We start from the raw sequence: 20783 nt of genomic DNA, 5'->3' as shown, positions 1-20783 counted from the left end.
GGCTATTGTAAATAATGCTGCAATGAACATGGGGGTGCAGATAACTCTTTAGGAAAGTGATTTTGTTACCTTTGGATAAATACCCAGAAGTGGGATTGTTGAATCATATGGTAGTTCTAGTTTTAATTTTTGGAGGACCCTCCATACTGTTTTCCATACCAGTTTACATTTCCACCAACAGTACGCAAGAGTTCCCTTTGCCCCACATCCTTGTCAACACTTAACTCTGTCTTTTTGATGATCGCCATTCTAACAAGTACAAGGTGATATCTCATGATTTTGATTTACATTTCCGAGATGATGATTGGTAATATTGACAATCTATTTTTGTATCTATTGACCATTTGTATGTCTTCTTCGGAGGAAGTTCTTTCAAGTCCTTTGCCCATTTTTTTATAGAATTGTTTGAAGTTTTTTGCTATTGAGTTGTATGAATTCCTTACATATTTTGGATATTAACCTTTTGTTAGGTGGATGGTTTGCAAATGTTTTCACTTATTCTATAGGTTGCCACTTAATTTTGCCGATTGGTTTTTTGCTGTGCAGAAGCTTTAAGCTTGATGTAGTTCTACTTGCTTATTTTTGCTTTTGGTGCTTGTGCTTTTGGAGTCATATCCAAGAAATTATTGCCAAGACCAGTGTCAAAGAGCTTTTTCTCTAAGTTTTCTTCTAGGAGTTTTATAGTTTCATGTTTCATTAAAGTTTTATTTAAGACTTTAATCCATTTTGTGAAGTTTTGTGAGTGATATAAGATAGGGATCTAATCTTTTGCATGTGAATATTCAGCTTTCCCAACACCATTTACTGAAGAGACTATCTTTTCCCCATTGAATATTTTTGCTTCCCTTGTCAAATATTAGTTGACCACATATGTGTGGGTTTATTTCTGGGTTCTTGATTCTGTTCCATTGGTCTGTGTCTGTTTTTATGCCAGTACTAGACTGTTTTGAATACTATGGCTTTGTTATAAAGTTTGAAATACGAAATGTGATACTACCAGCTTTGTTCTTCGTTCTCAGGATTGGTTTGGCTGTTGGGGGTCTTTTGTAGTTCTATATGAATTTTAGGATTTTTTTTTATATTTTTATGAAAAATACCATTGGAATTTTAAAAGAAATTACATTAAATCTATAGATGTCTTTGAGTAGTATGGACATTTTAACAACATTAATTCTTCTGATCCATGAACACAGCAACAGTGTATGTTTCCATTTACCAGTGTCTTCAATTTCTTTCATCAACGTCTTAGTTTTCACTGTACAGATCTTTTACCTCCTTGGTTAAATTTATTCCTATTTTATTATTTTTGGTGCTATTGTAAATGGGGTTGTTTTCTTTATTTCTTTTTCAGATAGTTTGTTGTTAGTGTATAGAAATGAAACAGATTTTTGTATGTTGGTTTAGTATCCTGCAATTTTACTGAATTCCTTTATTAGTTCTAACAGTTTTTTGGTGGAGTTTTTAGGGTTTTCTATATTTAAAATCATATCATCTGCAAACAGAGACAATTTTACTCCTTTCCAATTTGGATGCCTTCTTTGTCTTTTTCTTGCCTAACTGCTCTGGCTAAAACAACCAATCACAAACAGCCATCTAGGCTTTTCCAAATAAGGCAAATACTTAAGTACATATAACGAACCAAATTATTTCCTTGCTTTTCTTCAGCCTCTATTCTATAAAAGTCTTTCCCTTAGAAAGCTCCTAACCACTTCCAGTTTGATGCTGCCTGATTTGAATCAGTATTTGCTCACATAAACTTGTAAATTTTAATGTGCCTCTGTTTTTCTTTTAATGGGAAAAAGGAATCCACTTCGTATTTCTCACTGGGAACTGATCTGCAGTTGTTCTAGACTTACAGGTTTACAGGGGGTCAAGGATATCACTTCTAGGAAGCCCAGAAACATTGGCAAACTTTGGGGATCTCAGAGAAAGAGAGGTACTTGCACATGAGGAGATAAAGCAGACAAAACTGGAGAAGTGCCACTAATCCTTGCTTCCTGGGCTTAGATGAGATGATAAGGGCAATTTAAGGGGGAAAAAAAGCATTAGAATAGCCTTGGCATCTTTTGAAAATCTCCAGCTAGAAGTTAACCCATTGGTATTAGTAGTCTTAGAGCTCTAGTTTAATTGATCATAAAGCAAGGACATCTTTGTGTGTTAATCAACACCTCCTGTTATATCTAAGTAACACCTGCCACACAAAACATAACTTTCACAATTTAAAAGCTCGTATCTACCAACTACATGAAGAGCTACTACTGAAATTAATCACAGTGAGATTTTGTTTGGCGAGTCTTCTCTAGAGTAGCAAACAGGTTTAAAGGGAAAAATACCAATACGTATAAAATTACAAATATTGCTGGCAACTGTGATTGTGTACATATCATATTAATTAAGCCTGTACCTAATTAGTACCAAATAAATAGTGGGTAGATAACTTTCTTCAAACTGAAGAATATCCATCTCCAGATTCAAATGGTCCAGCAAATAACTAGCACAATGAAACCAGATCCACCCCTAGTCTTACCACAGGGACAGTCCACAATACCAGAAATAAGAAGATCCCAAAAAGCTTCTGCAGACGAGAAAAAAAATGCAATTTATTAAAAATAAACTGGAGTCTGACTGGCATCAGATTTTTAACAACATACTAAAGTAGAAGGTGGAGGAGCCAAGCTCTTCAAGCTCTGAGGGAAAATGATTTCATCCTCGAATTTAATACCCAGGAAAGAAGTGGCACTCTGAATTGGAATAATTTGAGGAAGATTTGAAAAAAGGGCTATTACTAAAGCATGGAATGCTGCAGTCTTCAAAGCCCTGCTGTTCCCATCACTAGGCCCAAGGAAGGAAGGGAGGTTGGGGATACCAGGACTCAGAAAGGGCAGGTCATGCTGAAAGGGGCTGCCTTGAGTGCAGGAGTGACTTTGATGGAGGACCACAGCCTGCGGAGGAAGCCCTCATGGACTGACTGAGGGAATAGCTACCCTGTCCTCACTCCCTATCCCCCTTAGAGGTTGGCTGAACTTAAAAAGAAACCAGAAGGCAAGGGAGCCAGTGGACATTGTTCCTGAAGCTCAGCCTCCTAGGGGCAGAGACCCAGGTGGAGAAGGGCGGTAAGTGGCTCTGGAGAAGCAAACTGAAAATAGCTGGCACGGCAACCAAACCGCCAATCAACTGTGAGTATGGAGTAAAAACATTCCCAGAAACACAAGAGCTCTCCTCCCATGTGCCGAGCCTCAGCACCATGAGTTAACAAAGTAGGGAAGAGCTGTGATCCTACCAAGGCACCCCAACTAAGGAGCAAGAGAGGAAACCTCAGGACGACAGCTGGCCTTGTGCCTCTAGAGCATCCAGTACATGTACATATTTTAGACGGAGGAAGGGAGGTGAGGAAGTAGGGCTCCAAGGGGAAAAAAGAACTGACAGATTTTCTTTGCTGAAGCATTTGGAAGACTTGCTAGGCATTTGATTAACCTGTTAGGATTTGTAGGGAAAAAAGCAATGAATACATTGAAAATTGAGAAAATGGGAGAAATGATCACTATTAATTCAGTAAAACAAAAGTTATAGAAAGAGTAATCATGAGGAAATCCCAAAAAGTCATCCAAAAAATTAAAAAGACCCCTAGGAAAGAATCATCATTTGAATACTTGCACCACTCTTGGAACCTCGACCATCTGGTATTAAGTAGAGAAGCAATGACATCCAGAAGCAAGCAACCTACTTACCAGCAAGCAGCATGTGATGCACAAAGAAAGAAACCAGTCCAGGAGAATGGAGTCAGCTTGCCCTGGGCAGGTGTATAAGCTACATCTTTCTGTCTCCTTCCTCCCCATCCCCAGGCCCAGGGGAATAAGTGAGAGCAGCAGTGCAAGAAGGTGGGACGTGAGGGCAACCGCTCCCCACCATCCCAGCCACAAGTTCAGCCTGTGCTGACTCGGGGGAAGAAGTTTGAAAGAAATCTGTGATGGAATTTTTAAAACAAACAGAATTGAATCTTAGTAACAGAAAAAGCATTTTTAACAACTAAGCGACTGGAATGTTATGGGAATATTATATCATTAAGGAAGACTTCTAACCACAAGGAAAAAGACAGGTTTGACAGGGAACAGAGGTAGCAGTTTAAAAAAGAAAGAAAGAAAGAAAACAACCAAAAATTTGTTATACTCTTCCATTTAAGAATCCTTCATCAGACCAGTTACATAAATTAGAAAAATATCAGATGGTGGTAAGTGCTATGCGGAGAATGAGAACAGATGGGATGTGAGTGTGAATGTGTTGCTACCTTAGGATGGATGATCAAGGAGAGGCTGTGTGAGCGGCAGCATGAAGCTCAGTTCAGAATAAAGGAGGCAGCCACAGGAATACTGCAGGGGATAGGGTGGGGCCTGCGCAGAGAGGAGCATGGGCTACCTTCCCAGAAAGAAGCTACAGCTAGTGAGAAGGCCTGAGCTTGCTGGTGGAGGAACAAAAATAAGCCAGTTTGGCTGAGGTGCAGTGGGCTAGAATGGGACAAAATGAGATCAGAGGGGTATGAAGGGCCAGATCTGAGAGCTGACCCTGATGGCAGAGTGAGCAAGCTGAACCCTCCTTGACGGCCATCAAGGCAGTGACATATGTTTCTTGGAGACCAGATAGTGGCCCCGAGGAAGGGAACTGAACAAGGGACCCTGCTCAAGATGCCAAACGGGAGAAACAAGGGGACCATAACAGAGTTGACTACTTGAAGCCAAGAGTGGGGAGGGACAGTTGTAAAGTCATTAGCCCTAGGAGGCTTGACCTGAGTCAAGGGACTTGCAGCCAAAGTCCCCAGTGGGGGCATTAGCAAGGAATCCCCAAAAGCATTCCTTGGGGGAAAAGAGTTGGTATTTGACACTGGCCACCTGAGGGCACCAACTCCAGATTACATCTGTTTCAGGATATTGTCTTTTTCTGCTCCCATACGTTGCCCCTCTTCTCCAATCCCTGAGGACCCAGGGACAACAAGTGAATGGAGGAGAAAAGCAGGGCAATATTGAGGGACAGGCCACACCCCAGGCCCCATGGTGGGTTTCCCAGCCTGAAACAAGCTTGAAGGAGGTGGAGTGTTAGAAGGGAGAGGGGAGGGAGGGAGCTTTAAAGAACATAAGATGATGAAGTTTTGACATTAGACTAGTTCGGCATTTTTATTTCCTGGAAAATTGAGCGTAATTCCATAATTCTTAAGAGTGACCAGAAAAGTAATGGGGCCAGAAAATTCCTCCAGAGACAGAGAGTTAACCAAAAATGTCATGGATTTCTTGGAGTGGTAGACCTTTTCTTCCTTTTGCTTATTAGTATCTTCTAATTTTTCCCTCTAATGATAATAGTTGTTTCATAAAAGCTCTGTGTGTTTAACGGAGGTATTATATTTAGTTCAACAAACAACAGATATCATGGTTTAAATGACATTTGAGATGATTTTCAAAGATCATTGACTTTGGCAGGCAGCAGCAGTAGCATGGGGAAGAGGTGTTTCTGTTGGTGGGGGACGAAGCTCAGTGCATGTTTGTATCAAAGTTGGGCTGGAATTAGTGTAAATGTAGGGAATAGGGGCAGGTGAAACCAGAAATGGCACTAGAGTTGGGTATTTTTATACACAAGTGAACAAACATGTCTATATTAAGTAATGGAAGGTTTCTAGTAAGATATGAAGAGAAACCCAGAAAAAGTTGACCAACCAACCAGGCCTCAGAAAGAGGGAACTGTGAAGAACAGTCCTGGATCAAAGGGGCTCTAGGAACCCAGGAGGCAGGAGCATAGCCCTTCAACTCGGGGCTCCATCTTTCATGTGATCCAGCTGCTTGCTGTGCACCTGCTTCTTTCTCTACTTCCTCAGCTGGAATCTTCTTTTCCTCTGCTCTGTAGGTTGCACATGGCCTCTTCTCCCTCCAATAGCATTTTTCCAAGTTCAGATCCCACTGCTAACTGCCTTATTCAAGAGAATGAGATCATCTTTCCAATTATGAGGAATTGGGCTATAAAGCACCTCTTTATGAAGTACTTTACAGTTCAGTACCTGATACTGGGAAAGCGATTGGCCCAGCTCAGTGTTTGGTACCAGTTAGGCAACATCTTAGAGGCTGGTGGCCCTTGGGATCAACCAAGGTGAGACACTCTGTGTGTACTGAGGATGGGGAGGGTGCTGAGGATGAAAAGGTACAGGCGTGTGGAACAAATCATGGCTGATTAAAGGCTTACTCCTTCAGCAAGGGGCCTAAATCCCAGGGCAACACACACACACACACACACACACACACCACTTTTTTGTTGCTGAGAAGTGAAAAGGACAAAAAGACAATGTAGGTTAAAAAATTTAGGAGCTGGCTGTTTGGGTAGCTAAATGCTCTAGCCTGGCCAATTGTCCTTGTGAGATTCTTGGATACAGGAAGGTATAAACAGCTCCTTTCACAACTGTAAACAAATTGATTCTACCACATCATCAATCACAATTAGTATATGGTAAAATCTAAACACTACGTATCAGTTATCTGTATTCATTCAACAGATACCATGACACACAAACCACAAACAATAGTCTCCCATAATGGCAGGATGGGTCTTCAATGGACATTTAATAAGGTGATAAACTATATTCAATTAAAGATCTTTCAGTTTAATCTGATCTCTAAGGAAGTACAAATCCCCTCTAACTTACAGTTTTCCCTTTGAAAGCCAGGGTTCATTATTTAAAATTATGCCTTCTGCCCCTAGCAACAAATCATTTTAGCATCAGCCCAAGTTTTAGAAATTTTCATAATCTCATTTTATTTTCCCTCCCTCCATCCTACTTTTGCCAAGTGATTTGCTTATCTTACCTGTCAGTTTTTCCAGATAAAGAGAACAACTGAATCTGTGTGGTTCCCACAAATGCCACAATTGAGTCAGGCAAACAGTAACCCCAAAAGGGAGAGGAGGTGAGTAAAAAATGAAAAGCTAGAAGTCCTTTCATGTTAACATTTTATTTAAACCAGTACAAGCACCATGCTTAACAGAAGACTGCCCAAAATAAACATGCAATATGAACTCGCAGAGACTGAAACCGCAGCTTCAGAAGTTGCACCAGCCGTTGATTCTGTTAAACGATGACAGGGAACTGTTAAAATTCACAAGACTAACTAAACCATTAATGTTTCAAGCCTCCTGAACGAGATTACATTGGACCATCTAAAGCAGTGGGAACTACCCTGGCATGTTAGTGATCTCAAACAATATTCAAGTAATTACATGTATATGAACTATAATCCAAAAAGCAAGAAAACACAGTTTCTATCACAACCTCAAAGTAGTTGTTTTAACTATTACAGGAACATGATCACTGATTTGAAATGTCAAGTGGCATAACAGGAAACAAGAATTTCTCAAGAATATTCAACTTGGGACCATTGGTATTAAGTGGCCTAAAAGATTTACATTCTTCCAGAAATACAAAATAAGATTTGTCCAGAAATGCTTGAGATACTTCTTCACATTAGCTGCAAAGGCTCAAATCCTGTAGATTCCAGTATTATCAGTCTATTGAACAAACAGGGAAAGCAACCGTACTAAGAATATTTGAATTGATAGATTACGAGTTACTCTCTACTTCCACCAAATATCAGCATTTAAACTCTTATGAAAATATCTTTTCATCACTAGTCCACATTATGGATTAATGACATTGCTAGTGTTTTAACGCAATCCAAACATATGTTTAAGTACCTTCCTTACTATCTATATGGCTGGGAAACAAAGAAAGCCAAATTCAATTTGGCAATAAACTCCTTTAACTGGCCAATGTTTAGTTAAAGTGTCAGACCAGGATACAGTTTATGGCTACATCTGACTCCTGAAAATAGGAGACAAAAGGAGAGAGAAAAGTGCTGAGAGACATTCTGCTACAAAGATCATTTAGTAATGACAAAAAAAAATTTAGCAACACCCTCTTTAACAAGAGTGTGTTTAACTGCATTAGGCATTTAGTAAACTTTTTAGTTATAGACAATTTGCACATTTATTTTAGAAGTCAATTAAACAAAAACAGTCAAACAACTTTTTTCCTAACATAATTACTTCAATACCAGAACAAAGTGAATACTATTGAAAACTCCTGACATTTTGGAATTTCAGCATAGTAACCTGAGAACAGTTTTCTTCATATGTCATTTATGCTGCCACAAAAACCATACTAAAAACATGCTGTGATTACTAATTGGTTCTATTCTGACAACATTAGATGCTATGCAGAACTTACGCAAGGCCAACAATTTCAAAACTAATGCTGACTTACAAGACCATGAAGGAGGTTCCCAGGAAAAAAGCTGCTGCCAAAAAGGAAAGATTAAGGTTTAAGGCTGAATGGGAATGGCTGTACCAGAAGCGGAATGTAAAAACCGGAATGAAACCTGGAGTGACTACTTGAGAGAAGGTAGAAAAACAGACCAAATAGGAAATATACTTTAAAAGAACAATGCAAAATTTGGTTAGAGGAAAGGGAGATTTATATAAAAGTCGAGAATATTCTAGGGCAAGGGATCTATAACTCCTTACAGGACAGAGGAAGTGAAAAAATGTTCTACTGATTCCCTAACCTCATCTATTGTCTTGCAAAAATACATGGTATTAATAAAGAGTCAGAGAAGCTCAAAAAAGCACGGTTTATCACAGCTCTTTGCCCCCATGAGAGAACAGGGGAAATAAGAGTTCCATGTGTAGAGGTCAACATTATCCGACATTATGGAGGACTTTCCGATAAAAAAAAAAAAACCCTAAAACATGCAAGACAAAAATAAGGAACCTCACTAAAAAATACATTCTTGCAGCACTAGTTACTTTCTCATATTGCTGCGAACCAGGTGAAACAAAATCTCATTTCCTTCATTCAAAAACATTATAAAGTCTCCATTTGCTTGAATTACATTAGCATTTCTGCAGAATTATAAGCATTATTCTCCAACATCAAAACAGCTGTTTAAAGAATCCTTAAACTTCCTGGGTGAAGCGCTCTCTCTGGAAACTGGAATAAAGAACGCTTCCAGTTCATTAATCAAAACAAATACCAATTCAAGCACTTCCTCATCTCTAACTAACTTCCTATTGCTTCCTCTTTTTTAGATTAGTGAAGCCAAACAGTGTTAGAAACAGAAGATTCAATATTGTGAAAATTCCAACTATCTTTACCTCTTCATTAAAGTTGGCACAGAAAACTAAAAAAAAAAAAAATGCAAACCATCTATGAATGGGAAATATGTCAATATAAAAAAAGTCTTTGCTAGTTTTGAAATGATTAAGATATTCTTAATATAAGAATCCACTCACCAAATCTGGTTAGCCTAGAGTCTCAAGACCTTTCGTCAAATTCATGTCAAAATAATGTTAAACAGTTATTTATATGTTTTTAGAGTACACTACATATTAGAACCCTTGCTTTAAAAATGCCAAGGATGCCATTATCTAACAAGACATGTGTCCAATTTAGAATATCTTCTGACATTTAGGATATAAGATGCGATTCCTATTGATGCGTTAATGTTATTAACTATGCCCAAGGTTTTGAGATAAGTAATTTTTTCCTATGGCACAAAACGAATTACAAATATACCCCAAATTATAACTCTCAACTACCATATATTCACCAATTCAAGTAGATAGTTGGAATTTTTAAAATAGGAAATTGATTTTATTACAAATTTCAGATACACTTATTAGAAAATTGTTTTACTTGGACCCTTTACAAAAGTATTAACTTCACCAAATCTGGAATACTGGCAGTGTAAAAGTCTTAAACTAACTTTAAAGCTAACAAATCAAAGGCACAGTATTAACACATGTAAAATAACTAGTATTCACAGGACAACATTAAGAGGTGCTTTATAAATAAAGGGTTTTTAACCTAGATTCAATACTATCTAGAAATGATACAACTAGGAATGAAGCCCTTGGTTAGTTACAATCCATCAGTTTCTAAGACTAAAATGCTATTTCCATAAGAAGAAAACCTAAGAGTCGTAACTTTATTATAAAATCTAACTTCCAGACCTTAAGAATGAGTGATTGATGAAAAGTTTCTGGACATGATTAAAAAGATATAGAAAACTAAAGGCGGCATGGAATTGATGAAAAAGTACTTGTAATGCAGGTTATACTACGGTAAATTATTATTCATAGCTCAAAATTGGGTCACTCAAGTCTTTTATCTCAAAGTGATTTCAAAGATTTGACAAGTGATAATACGCTATTTTCATATATAAACTGCTAATATCCAGTATTTGTCAAAAGGAGGCAACTGTTGTCTATCACAATCTAATACCCACTTTCCAATGGTGTCTGTAAATAGTAACAAATTCTGAACCATAAGTTATAGAAATTAGTCACAAGAGTGCAAAAAGTCCCTGGAGAGAAGTAGTCCACCTAACAATTACAAATATAAGGAAACACTTTACGAAGGTTCATTACTATGAAGATGATTTCCCCTTTGTTCAAACTGAACAAATGAAGAATTTTTCTTTACTGCAGGAAACAAACTGTAAGTAACAGTGCATTTTTAGGCATAAATAAGTATTTATGTCTGGTTCCAGTATGGTCAGGTTAATACATAAATACTTTAGAAACACAGAAGTTCACATTAGTGGAAAAATCCAAGTTTCTCACGTAACCATTCTTCAGTTAGGTCTTCGGTATTTCTTATTTCAAATACCTTAAGGAAAAAAATCAAATACGTTGTATATTTGAATATTAAACACCAAATTCTCCTTTCTTTCACGTTGGTAATGACTTAATCTGTGTAAAATAGATATAACTTCACTGTTTTTTAAATGCTAAGGCCTCAGTTATCAAAGTTTAGCAATCAAGATGGCATAAAATCAAAACTCTCTTACAAGCACAAATCTTCAAATATTCTCAAAGAGGAGTTCTATAGATGTTACCCACTAAAAGAGACACCCACGTATACACAACTAAAATCAGTCGAACTAGTGAGGAGTTGGAAGAACATGTGCCAAGCCTCCACGGGTGGAGGAAATACCAGCTGTTCAGATACGGCTGGATTAGAGGTCCATGGTCACAAACCTCAAGCCAGAATCGGAACACACACAGGCCCAGAAAGTATAATGGCTACAAAGAGACAATGTAATACAGCAGAAAGAGTGGGATTTCAGGCAGATGTGAATTTGAATCGTAGCTCTGACATGTACTAATAAGCAACCGTAGGTAAGTCATTCATCCTCAAATCTCAGTTTTCCCAGCTACAGAACAGGAACTTCACCATCAACCTCACAGGGTTGTGGTGTGGATTCAATTAGATTATTTGTAAAAGTAACTTGTAAATTGTAATGCCTTAATTTCAGTACTTTAGGGCATGCCTGGAATTAGAACAGACATAAGGCTGTTAACAGAGCTCCTTCCTAACCATCCAACCTACTTAAAGCAACTGCAGAGTATTCCTATGGTACAAATGAGGAAAAGCGGTATCTATAAGTTGGTATCAATAACAACCATATGGGCTAAAGGGAGAAAGCAGAGGGCACTTAAAAACATCCCCTCAGTTGACGATTAAGCACCCAAAGGGAAAATACTGATGCTGTCCTTAAAATAAAACCTGAAAGGAAATATTACTTCAGTGATATAATATTCTATTTCAAAACTTTAAATGTATCTACTTTTTCGACTCTAATTAATATATGGAACCTAAATAAAGTTTGAGCGCAAGTACCCCTCTTACCTTTAACCTTCAAAAATGCCGTAATACAATGGGGACATGGTAAATGTTAAAGCTTGTGTCTCACATGAAACACAATGTTCTAACTTAACAAAGCTAATATTAATAAGTACTCTTAACAATTTAATTTTATACCAGTACCTCCATTAAAAAAACAAATAAACCTAATTACCTCCCCCAACAAAATTTTAAAAATAAATAAATTAAAAAATTTTTTAAATTTAATTTTAGATCTGGAAACACTACAGTTAATTGTATAATATGGAATCCCAGCACAGAATTTGGTTCATTTAGTCTATGATAAAAGGCTCCGAGAAGTCAATGCTGACTTTTACCTGTTAGAAATTACATTATGGAAGATGAAAAATTCTCAATAGGTTGAATAGTTACACTGGCTTCTCTAAAGCTGCCTACATTTTGAATGTGATTTCTTCTAATCAATTTATAATTTCCATTCAAAAAACACACTTTTGGTTAAAGACATCTACCATTCTATTTCCAACTAATAAAAAGCTCTAATTTACTCCTCTGTTCTAAATAACGCTCACCTGCACGAAGAAATACTTAACTCTTCAGATTATTTAGGTATTGCTCTATTTACAAAGGGAAAATATTGTCTCAACAAGCAAGTCAAATATAAATACCACCTTGGTTAGTTCAGCTGTTTGGACTAACTTATTCTTACTTCCAGCATACATCATCTGTTGTTCAGGCTTACATCCTAGAAGAGATTAAAATAGAAATGAGACTTAGATTTTGAAAAAGTGATGGGTTTTCATTTTCACTTTAAAAAAATGACACATTTAGGATTTCGTACGCTAACGAGTTTATAAAAACTTGTCTAAATGTGTAAGAGCTGTATTTTGAGACTCATACTGCATATTGTCTGAAAAAGAGACATAGCTAAATAACCAATGAACAAGGCTTTAGGTCAACAAAAATACATGTGGCTAGATTTCTATGTATCTTGACTTCTAGAGCCTTGCAAATACTTTAAAACTTTTCAGCACTATCTTAATTTTGATGTTAAGTATCAAGATCAATTTTACAGATGCCTAATGTATAAAGGTTTTGGGATGTTGGTGGGTGTCAGTGGGATGGGGAGACTTGCTCTCAAAAAGTTAGTCTGCTTACATAATTAAAAAACAGACTGCAGTATATTTTAAGTGCTATGTAAATGATACAAATAATAAAGTTTAGGAAGGAGTTCAGTGAGTAGAAACTTTATTGTGGGCTAGAACAGTGGTGGCAGTGGAGTTCTGGTGATATGGATAGCTCAAATACCAATAGGCCATTTTAATATCCAATGTAAGCTACTCTGGGACTATTCTCAAGATTATAAGCATATAATTGGTTACTATTATTTAAAGATAAACACAAATATATATCATAATCTTACACAAAGTTCACATACTTATAAACAAAATTAAAATACAGAAGAAAATGTACTTTTGACATTTTAAATGTCATTTCAAATTCCTTAAAATGTGTGTATAATTTGACCTAACAATTCCATTTCTAGGAATTCATCCTAAGAAAAGAAAGTTCTAGGAGATAATACTTCATAGTAACTTATTTTTAGTGATGCATTCACATGCGCATGTGCGTGCACACACACTGCAATTTAGGTTATTCAACATAAATATTTTCATCCTTAAAACGAGCATAAAAGTTGTCTAGTATAAAAATGGCTTAATTTGATTAGAACCAAATACGAACTATTTAAAGAGATTCACTTACCAACAGGACTGGAGAAAATAAAGCACAGGGGGTATGAAACTCTTCCATCATCATGTTGATATTTATAACTATAGACAATGAAGGTTTTTCTCAAGTTAAAGAAACTAATAAAACTACTGTTCTATATGAGCCAAGCACTTACCAACAAAGGTCTGAAAGAAAATATACACCTAGGGAGCTAGTGAGTGGTAAATTCCTGTCCTATCCATTTAGGCCACACCTTCATTATTCATTTTATTTCCACAAAATTATAAATGGGCCCCAAAGACAAGTTATAAAATCATATACTCTATCACAAATAAATTTATTTAAAAAGTATGAATTTCTTCTCTTTCTCAATTTTTACTATAAACACATAAAAGAAATTTAAAAAAATATACATCAGCTTTCTGACTTTTTTCCAATATGCGAAAACATTTTAATTTGGTCATGATCGTGGTGTAGAAGAAAGTATTATAAAATATATGTCTTTCAAAAGTTGAACAAATGTACTTCATAAATAAAACTGTGACCACTAAAGAAAACGGATCTTTTTAAAGCACTAAGAAAAGGATATCGAGGTTGGCGTTCAGGTAGTTCATCTTTAAGTTCATCTGGTGAAATGCCCTGGCACCACAAAGAAAAACAACTTACAAACATTTCTTACCCGTAAGTTCTTAAGAGATATACCAAGCACCCATTCTACTAATAGGTATAAATTCATAACCTTATATCACAACATAAAATTTTATTTTACTAAATTGTACATAAGCTGAGGTTATTAAACCCTCAGTCCAGTGAAAGCCCACTCCAGCCCACTCAGTTTAGTTCCATTTATTAACTAAACATGGAACTGAGGGGTAGAGTAATCTATGCACATGTTCCAACTGTCAGGAAATACTGAGTGATATATGTCAATCCCTCAGAGCAACAACAATATCTGATTTAGGGAAAAAAGGTTGATTTCTTTTCCCTCTAAATTAGTTACTTAACTTGACAAACTAAATATCTAGGTTACACAGTTTTAGTTTTTAAGTACTGGCCAAGCAATTTAGAAGCAAGTTATAAAGCTGATTCAGTTTTTAACCAGACAAAGTAAGTTTCTACCACTTATTACACTGGATTTCATTAATGCTTTATGGAAGGTGATTAAATTAGCAAGATAATGCACAATAATTAGCACATGCTTTTCATGAATAACGAGCATGTATTTAAAGGTTTAGAACTCATTTCAGAAGTACATGTAACTAGTACAAGCATCTTTTGGGCAATAGTAATTGCTTAACTATAAAGCTGTATTTAGCTGATCAAACCAACCTCAAGCTCTTCATCCAGCACCACCAGGCGTTTATCCTTATCAATTTTCACTAAAATAAAAATACAGTATGAGTAAACTGTGATTCTAACGTGACCTTGATTACCCAATGCACAGAGTCCTAGCCCTTTTTTTGGCATCCAAAATTAAAACATGAAGAAACACAAGCATAAAACTCATTTGCAGTTTTAGTTTATGATGTATTAGCTAGCTTTGCTTTTCAAGGAGTCAGCATTTAAAAGCTTTACCCACAATTCCCAGCACCTAATTGGCTTATTTAGAATTTTATGTCAACTCTTTACAATTACTGTGTATACAAAGAATTTTGTAACTCAAATGCAACTTTCTGGATGATAAGAAAAGGTCTGAAAAGCTCACTGTGATTGAGACTGGCTTATTGAACATGGTTAGAATTACAATCAAAAAAGCAGAGCAAGGGTCAGGATAGAACAACCGCCAGATTCCCAGCTTCTCCAGAGTCGGGATTTCATGGTGCAGTATGATGACTCTGAGAAAGTAAATTACCAAATAGCAGTGGTATCTCTATTCAAGTATATGTAACATAATCCAAAGCCAAATCAAAATATGTTTAGATAACCTATGCCTCTATTCTCTTCCATTCCTCTGAAAAGTTAGCCTTTTTTTGGTTTTGCATTAATTTCATAGTAAATCCTGTGAAATACAATATGATCTCAGATAGCTTTATCCTTTGTGGCAAAATGACACTGACACATAGTTTCATTTTTAAAAACTGTATGCCTATGTTGTAGTATTTGTAAAAGAACCAGAATTCATGACAAGTTGTCACCACCCCACTAATTTCCATCTGCCAGATGCATCTCTGTTATGAATCTACAGAATTCTACATTCTAACCCCCTCATCCTTCATCTTTCTAAATCACTACCCACATATTAAATATTACCTAAGAATATAAAAGAAATCTGCGTAACATCAGATACAGCTCACAGTAGAAGATGCAATATGCAAATCATTTTTTCCATTGTCAAAAGTCAGTGACACAAGTACGCTCCATGAAACTAGAGTTCAAGCCTAGAATTGAAGTTAAGACCCAAATCACTTTGAACACAATGCTAAACTATACCATTTTAGGTGTAGACAAAGGTTTCTGTTTGAGGATGAACAGCCAGGCTATTTTCAGTCTCTTGAGAAGTTAAAGGATGGAGTTGGATGGATCACTACAAATGACCAAGTGACCAAGAAGATGATCATCTTCTTCAGAGCTATGCAGACAGCTGAGGGGGGAGATAGGACACTCTACCTCTGTTCTGCGATAGTAGCTTTACCTACTTTTTAAAGTGATATAAAAGTGGGGGGAGGGGATTAAAACAGGAGGAGGCAAATTACTTTCTAAAGGTTCAGGTTATTTGATGTAGCTATAGAATAAAAACAAAGACCATGTAACGAAGACAATCACTGTTAGCTTACTTATAATGGCAGCATTGTTTGTTTCTTTGCGAAAACGAAACTTTCTCAGCTTTTCTACTAGATCTTCAGCAACATCACAAACCACCAAAGACTCACTCTAGAAAAGTAAAAAAATCATGTTATCAAATGCCATGACTTCAGTATATTTACATGTTAAAGTTATAAAACTTAATAGCTTGAAGAAGGTATACTGACATCTACAAATGTAGATAATTATATAAAAGTATTAATGTGAAACACATGAACACTTAAAGGGCTTTTAAATCTACCAATCTTTGTACCTACATTATTCAATTATATATATTTGTTCATCTTATATGTAGGGTATAATTTAACTTTATCTTTGGCTACTCAATATCTCAAAGAACTAGACACGTAATAATGTGCAATTTCATCAGAGGGAGAAGGGAAGAATATGGGAAAAGTCAAGGAACACTGCTATTAGAAAGTATAATATTTTTGCACTATGCAGGAAGAACAGGAAAATCACGTTACTGCACTTAGAGTTAATAAGACCTTGGTTCGTTTTGGGGTCTCAAAACTTACGTAAAAAAATAAAATAAGCAAAAGTATGAAAAATAAAACATAAGAATAAGGATCAATTACATTTTATATCTTAATTAAATGACTACAGGATCAAAAAAGAGGAGCTATTAAGAATTATGAAAGCAAAACCAGATGAAACAAACATAAAAACTCAAAGAATATTTTATTAATTATGAAAAAATATTAGAGGCTCTTCTCCAGAAACTAAGCAAGGAAATGATCAATATCACTCTTCTTTCAACAGTAAAAATGTATTACTGATTGCAAGCACAGGGATACAAATCTTTTTTTCTCTTTAATATGTAACTTTGAACACATATGAAAGTAGGAAATAGTATAGTGAAACCCACTTAATACTCAGCTTCAGCCATTATCAACACACAGCTAATCTTATTTCATCCAACACCCTCAATAGTGCCCTCATGGATTGTCACACAGTAAAGGCCAGAGATCGTTTTAACTGTAAATATTTTAACATGTTATTAAAATGACAGTGTGTTCCACTAAAAACATAAGGACAATAACATTATCTTAACTAAAAAACCAACAATAATTCCAGTCTCAATTATTCAAGTAAAGTTCAAAGTTCAAATTTTCCTCCTTTTTTTTTTTTAAAACAGTGAGTCTGATTGAGTCAGGTTTCAAACAAGGTCCATGTTCTTTGGTCTCTTCATATATAGATTCCCCCTTTCTTCTTCAAAATTAAAATTTTTGAGACCAATGCCAAATACACATGTCCTACTATAACCCAAAACAATTAAGTCTTCCAATTTTAAGTTAAAATTAAAATTAATAAAAGCCTGCTTTTTCACCCTGTGTTGGGTAAATAAGAGCATATGTTACAGCAGGAAATGGCTATCAATTTTAAATTGTCCTATAAATTTGCAACTCTGGTAATATGTAAGGTGTGATATGCCACAGGATATGCTAGTTATACAATTAGGAATTACATCCTACCAATATATATTATCCCATAAATTAGGCTCCTGAAGGAGTCATGTACATCCAACCTCTTAGTTCTCTTTAGAGAAAGAGATGCTAAGTCACACAGAGCTTCTGGAAGGCAGTATTCAACCTTAGTCTATTTTTTCCTATCTTTCAAGAAAGACATAGAAATCAGAAAACTAGAATTTCCATTCTCTCTTTAACCAAAGATCGAACCCATTAGTAGAAACTAATAAATACTTTAGATTTCTGCGGGTAAACAGCAATTTGTCACGAGTCTTATATTCCAGGTCTGATAACCAGAGCTGCTTGTGCAATCCTGACACTCTAAAGATAATAAACCAAGTGAAAAACATGCTGTGATTTAATCTATATAGCTTTGTTTTTCATTTTCACCCCTCCCAATACCATACTAATGCCAAGAATTCCCTTCTACAAGAAAAAGGATCACAGCTCAGCCAATTCTAATTGCTTCCAGTTAACAGAGGTATTTAAAAATGAGTATAATGCCCTGAAAACAACACTATATGGTAAATGTTAATACAGAAAGTTAAATGGAGAGTTGAGTTCAAGTGTTCATTTATTGGTTTACCTACACGATGAACATTTAATGAGTGTCAGCACCATGCTAAGTGCTAGGGATACAATTATATAAAATAAACAGATTAAAAATATGGGCCTGCCCTCAAGTAGCTTATTAACTCTAGTAAAGAAGAGACCTATATCAAAAGCATCAGGTTAAAAAAAAAGTACACCTTTGTACCTAGAATAAGAGCTAGGAAGGAGAGATGATGCTATGAGAACTCAAGACTAGTGAACAACAGCATGGTCACAGGAGGCTTGCCTAAAAAAGGCATCTAAAGGACCAAAACTGCCTATGCAAAGATCTTTGGATTAAAGTAAGCACAGCACATCTAAGATAATGAAAGGCCAGTGTGACAGAGAATGAGCTGTAACATGTGTAAAAGATGGATGGCAGGGACTGGAGCACATAGGGCCTAGAGGGTCATATTAAGTTTTTCAGTCTCTATCCTATGAGCAAAAGGAACCCACTAAGGTGTTTTAAGCAGAGTGGTAACAGGGAAAATAATCAGATTTGCATGCAGAAAAGCCAGGCAGAGAGCCAGGATGAATACAGCAAGACAAGTTAACTAGTCCAGGTGAGAGATGAAAAGTAGCTTAGACAGGTTGATGAGAATAAAGAAAAGTATGTGAATACTGCTAACGATTGTTAACATGTATTAAACACTATGAGAGAAACACTGTGCTATGTCCTTTACATGGACCTCCCTTCATGCTCAAAACAATCCCATGAGATGGGTATTATATTATCCCCATTTTGCAAGAAACTAAGGCTTAGAGAGGTTAAGTGTCTTCCCCAAAGTTACACAACTAGGGAAGCCAGGATTCAACCCAGACAGCCTGACTTCTAGCCCACGCTCTTAACCACTACAGAAGAGCTGGTGACAGACTGGATACTGGGAGGAGTGCATTAGTAAAAAGATGACTCCTAAGCTCCTTGCTTGTGTAACAGACTAAATGGTGCTGTCTCTCACTAAGTTAAGGAACACTGAGGAAGCCACGTTTGAGGGGAAAGAGATGAGTTCTATTCTGGACAAACTGAAGTGGCTTTGAGGCACTCAAGTGGGGAAAGCATCCCAGGAGATGTTAACTAAACAATGAGATATAGAGATCTGGGCTGGATCTCAGAAGTAAGATGTGCAACACAAACTAGAAAGTTATCTACATACAGGTAGAGGGTAATTGAAGCTATCAGTGTAGGCAAGAAAGGATGGACAAGGAATACAGAATTAAAAACGAAGCATTTTTAAGATGGAGCTGAAGACTTATTCGTGATGTACATACACGGAAGGAAAACTGCATGGAACACAGATCAACAGGAGAAGTAGGAGAAACACCAGTTCTGTATTTCAGAAGCCAAGGGGAAAGCACGAGGGAAGAGAATGTTCCCAAGCGGAGAGCGTGGTCAACACCCAATGCAGCTGAAAAGTCAGAAGAGATGAGAACTGGAGAGTCCTTTGGATATAGGGACCACGGCAGGATCTATTCGATGGAGGTGGGCTGAGAAATGAGTGGGAGGTCAGAGAAAAGAACAGTGGGAATTTTGTATTCTGTTTCTAATGAAAGAAACGATCGTATTTTAAAGCCCGGCGGTTAAGATCCAGGAAATGCTCGTTCGGCAACTGATTTCATTCTCCATTTTTTTTTTTTTTTTTTGACCGTGGGGTCGAACTCATACGAGAACGCCAAAGCCCCCAGACCATGCAAAACTAAAGCTTTTGACAGTCACTTTAAGGCCAAGAGCCAAAGCGTTGGGTCAAAAGGTTTCCAGTTCCTATAACTCGAAGAAAGCAAGGATAAGAAGACATCCTTAGAGGCAGGCTGGGGGAAAGAGGAGAAAGAAGCTAAAGCGAGGCCGAGAGAATAGAATCAGAATTGGAGCCCCCTCCTTGCAAAGGCGGCCAGGCGGAAGGTGCTCGGCCCCTGCCGGCCCTTCAGGCCTGGCCCGGGCCCTAGCAGAGAAGCCTGCGTTTACGGGAGCCCTCCGCTGGGCCAGACCCCTGGTTCCGCCGACCCTTCAGCGTAGAAGCTGGAACCCTCCTTCCAGAAGTACGCAGTGAGCAGGAACCCACTCCTACTGGTCGCACCCTAGTCCCCGGGCCCGCTAGGCGGACTGACCCCGGGCCCGGCAGGAGGATGCTGTCCTTAGGCGAGGAGGCAGCGGCGGCGGGCGGAGGCCAAGTCTCAGCCTGTGGGTACCCACCAGCAGCCGGGCCGGAAGTGGCCGCCGACCTACACTGGGCGCTGCCCGCCGAGACCCGCTCTGGCAAACAGGAAAGCCAGGCGGGCTGACCCAGTCCTCCGGCCCCCGCCCTCCCCGGCGGCAACTCACCATTTTCCTTCCGGCCGTCAGCAGCCTTTCGCCTTCCCTCAGGCCCCTTTAAGAATGGCACAGCTGTCGCCTCCCTTCCTGCCCGGCGCCTGGCAGAGCCGCCCCCACCGAGCAACGCGGCAGCGGCGGGCCGGCACGTGACGGCAGGCGGTGGAAGGCGGGCGGCGCGGCTCAAAATTAGCCG

General features: G+C 37.6%; 1 protein-coding gene across 2 annotated transcripts; it reads right to left on the bottom strand.

Moving 5' to 3' along the window:
* Nucleotides 1-6961: 6961 nt before the first annotated feature.
* GMFB (glia maturation factor beta) lies at nt 6962-20783 on the bottom strand. 2 transcript variants are annotated; one of them, XM_074365501.1, is made up of 7 exons: nt 20600-20783; nt 16195-16291; nt 14750-14799; nt 14010-14059; nt 13454-13539; nt 12361-12434; nt 6962-10693 (listed from the first exon to the last, which is right to left on the bottom strand). In XM_074365501.1, exons 1-7 carry the CDS (start codon nt 20600-20602, stop codon nt 10622-10624), a joined length of 432 nt encoding a protein of 143 aa, XP_074221602.1. In that variant the 5' UTR covers nt 20603-20783; the 3' UTR covers nt 6962-10621. The 2 variants fall into 2 exon arrangements, with proteins under 2 accessions (XP_074221602.1, XP_074221604.1); XM_074365503.1 differs by having other exon boundaries at nt 13454-13536; nt 20600-20758.

This window comes from Camelus bactrianus, chromosome 6, assembly GCF_048773025.1.
Source record: "Camelus bactrianus isolate YW-2024 breed Bactrian camel chromosome 6, ASM4877302v1, whole genome shotgun sequence".
In the NCBI taxonomy this organism is placed as follows: domain Eukaryota; kingdom Metazoa; phylum Chordata; class Mammalia; order Artiodactyla; family Camelidae; genus Camelus; species Camelus bactrianus.
This window is presented reverse-complemented; position numbering and strand designations above follow the sequence as displayed.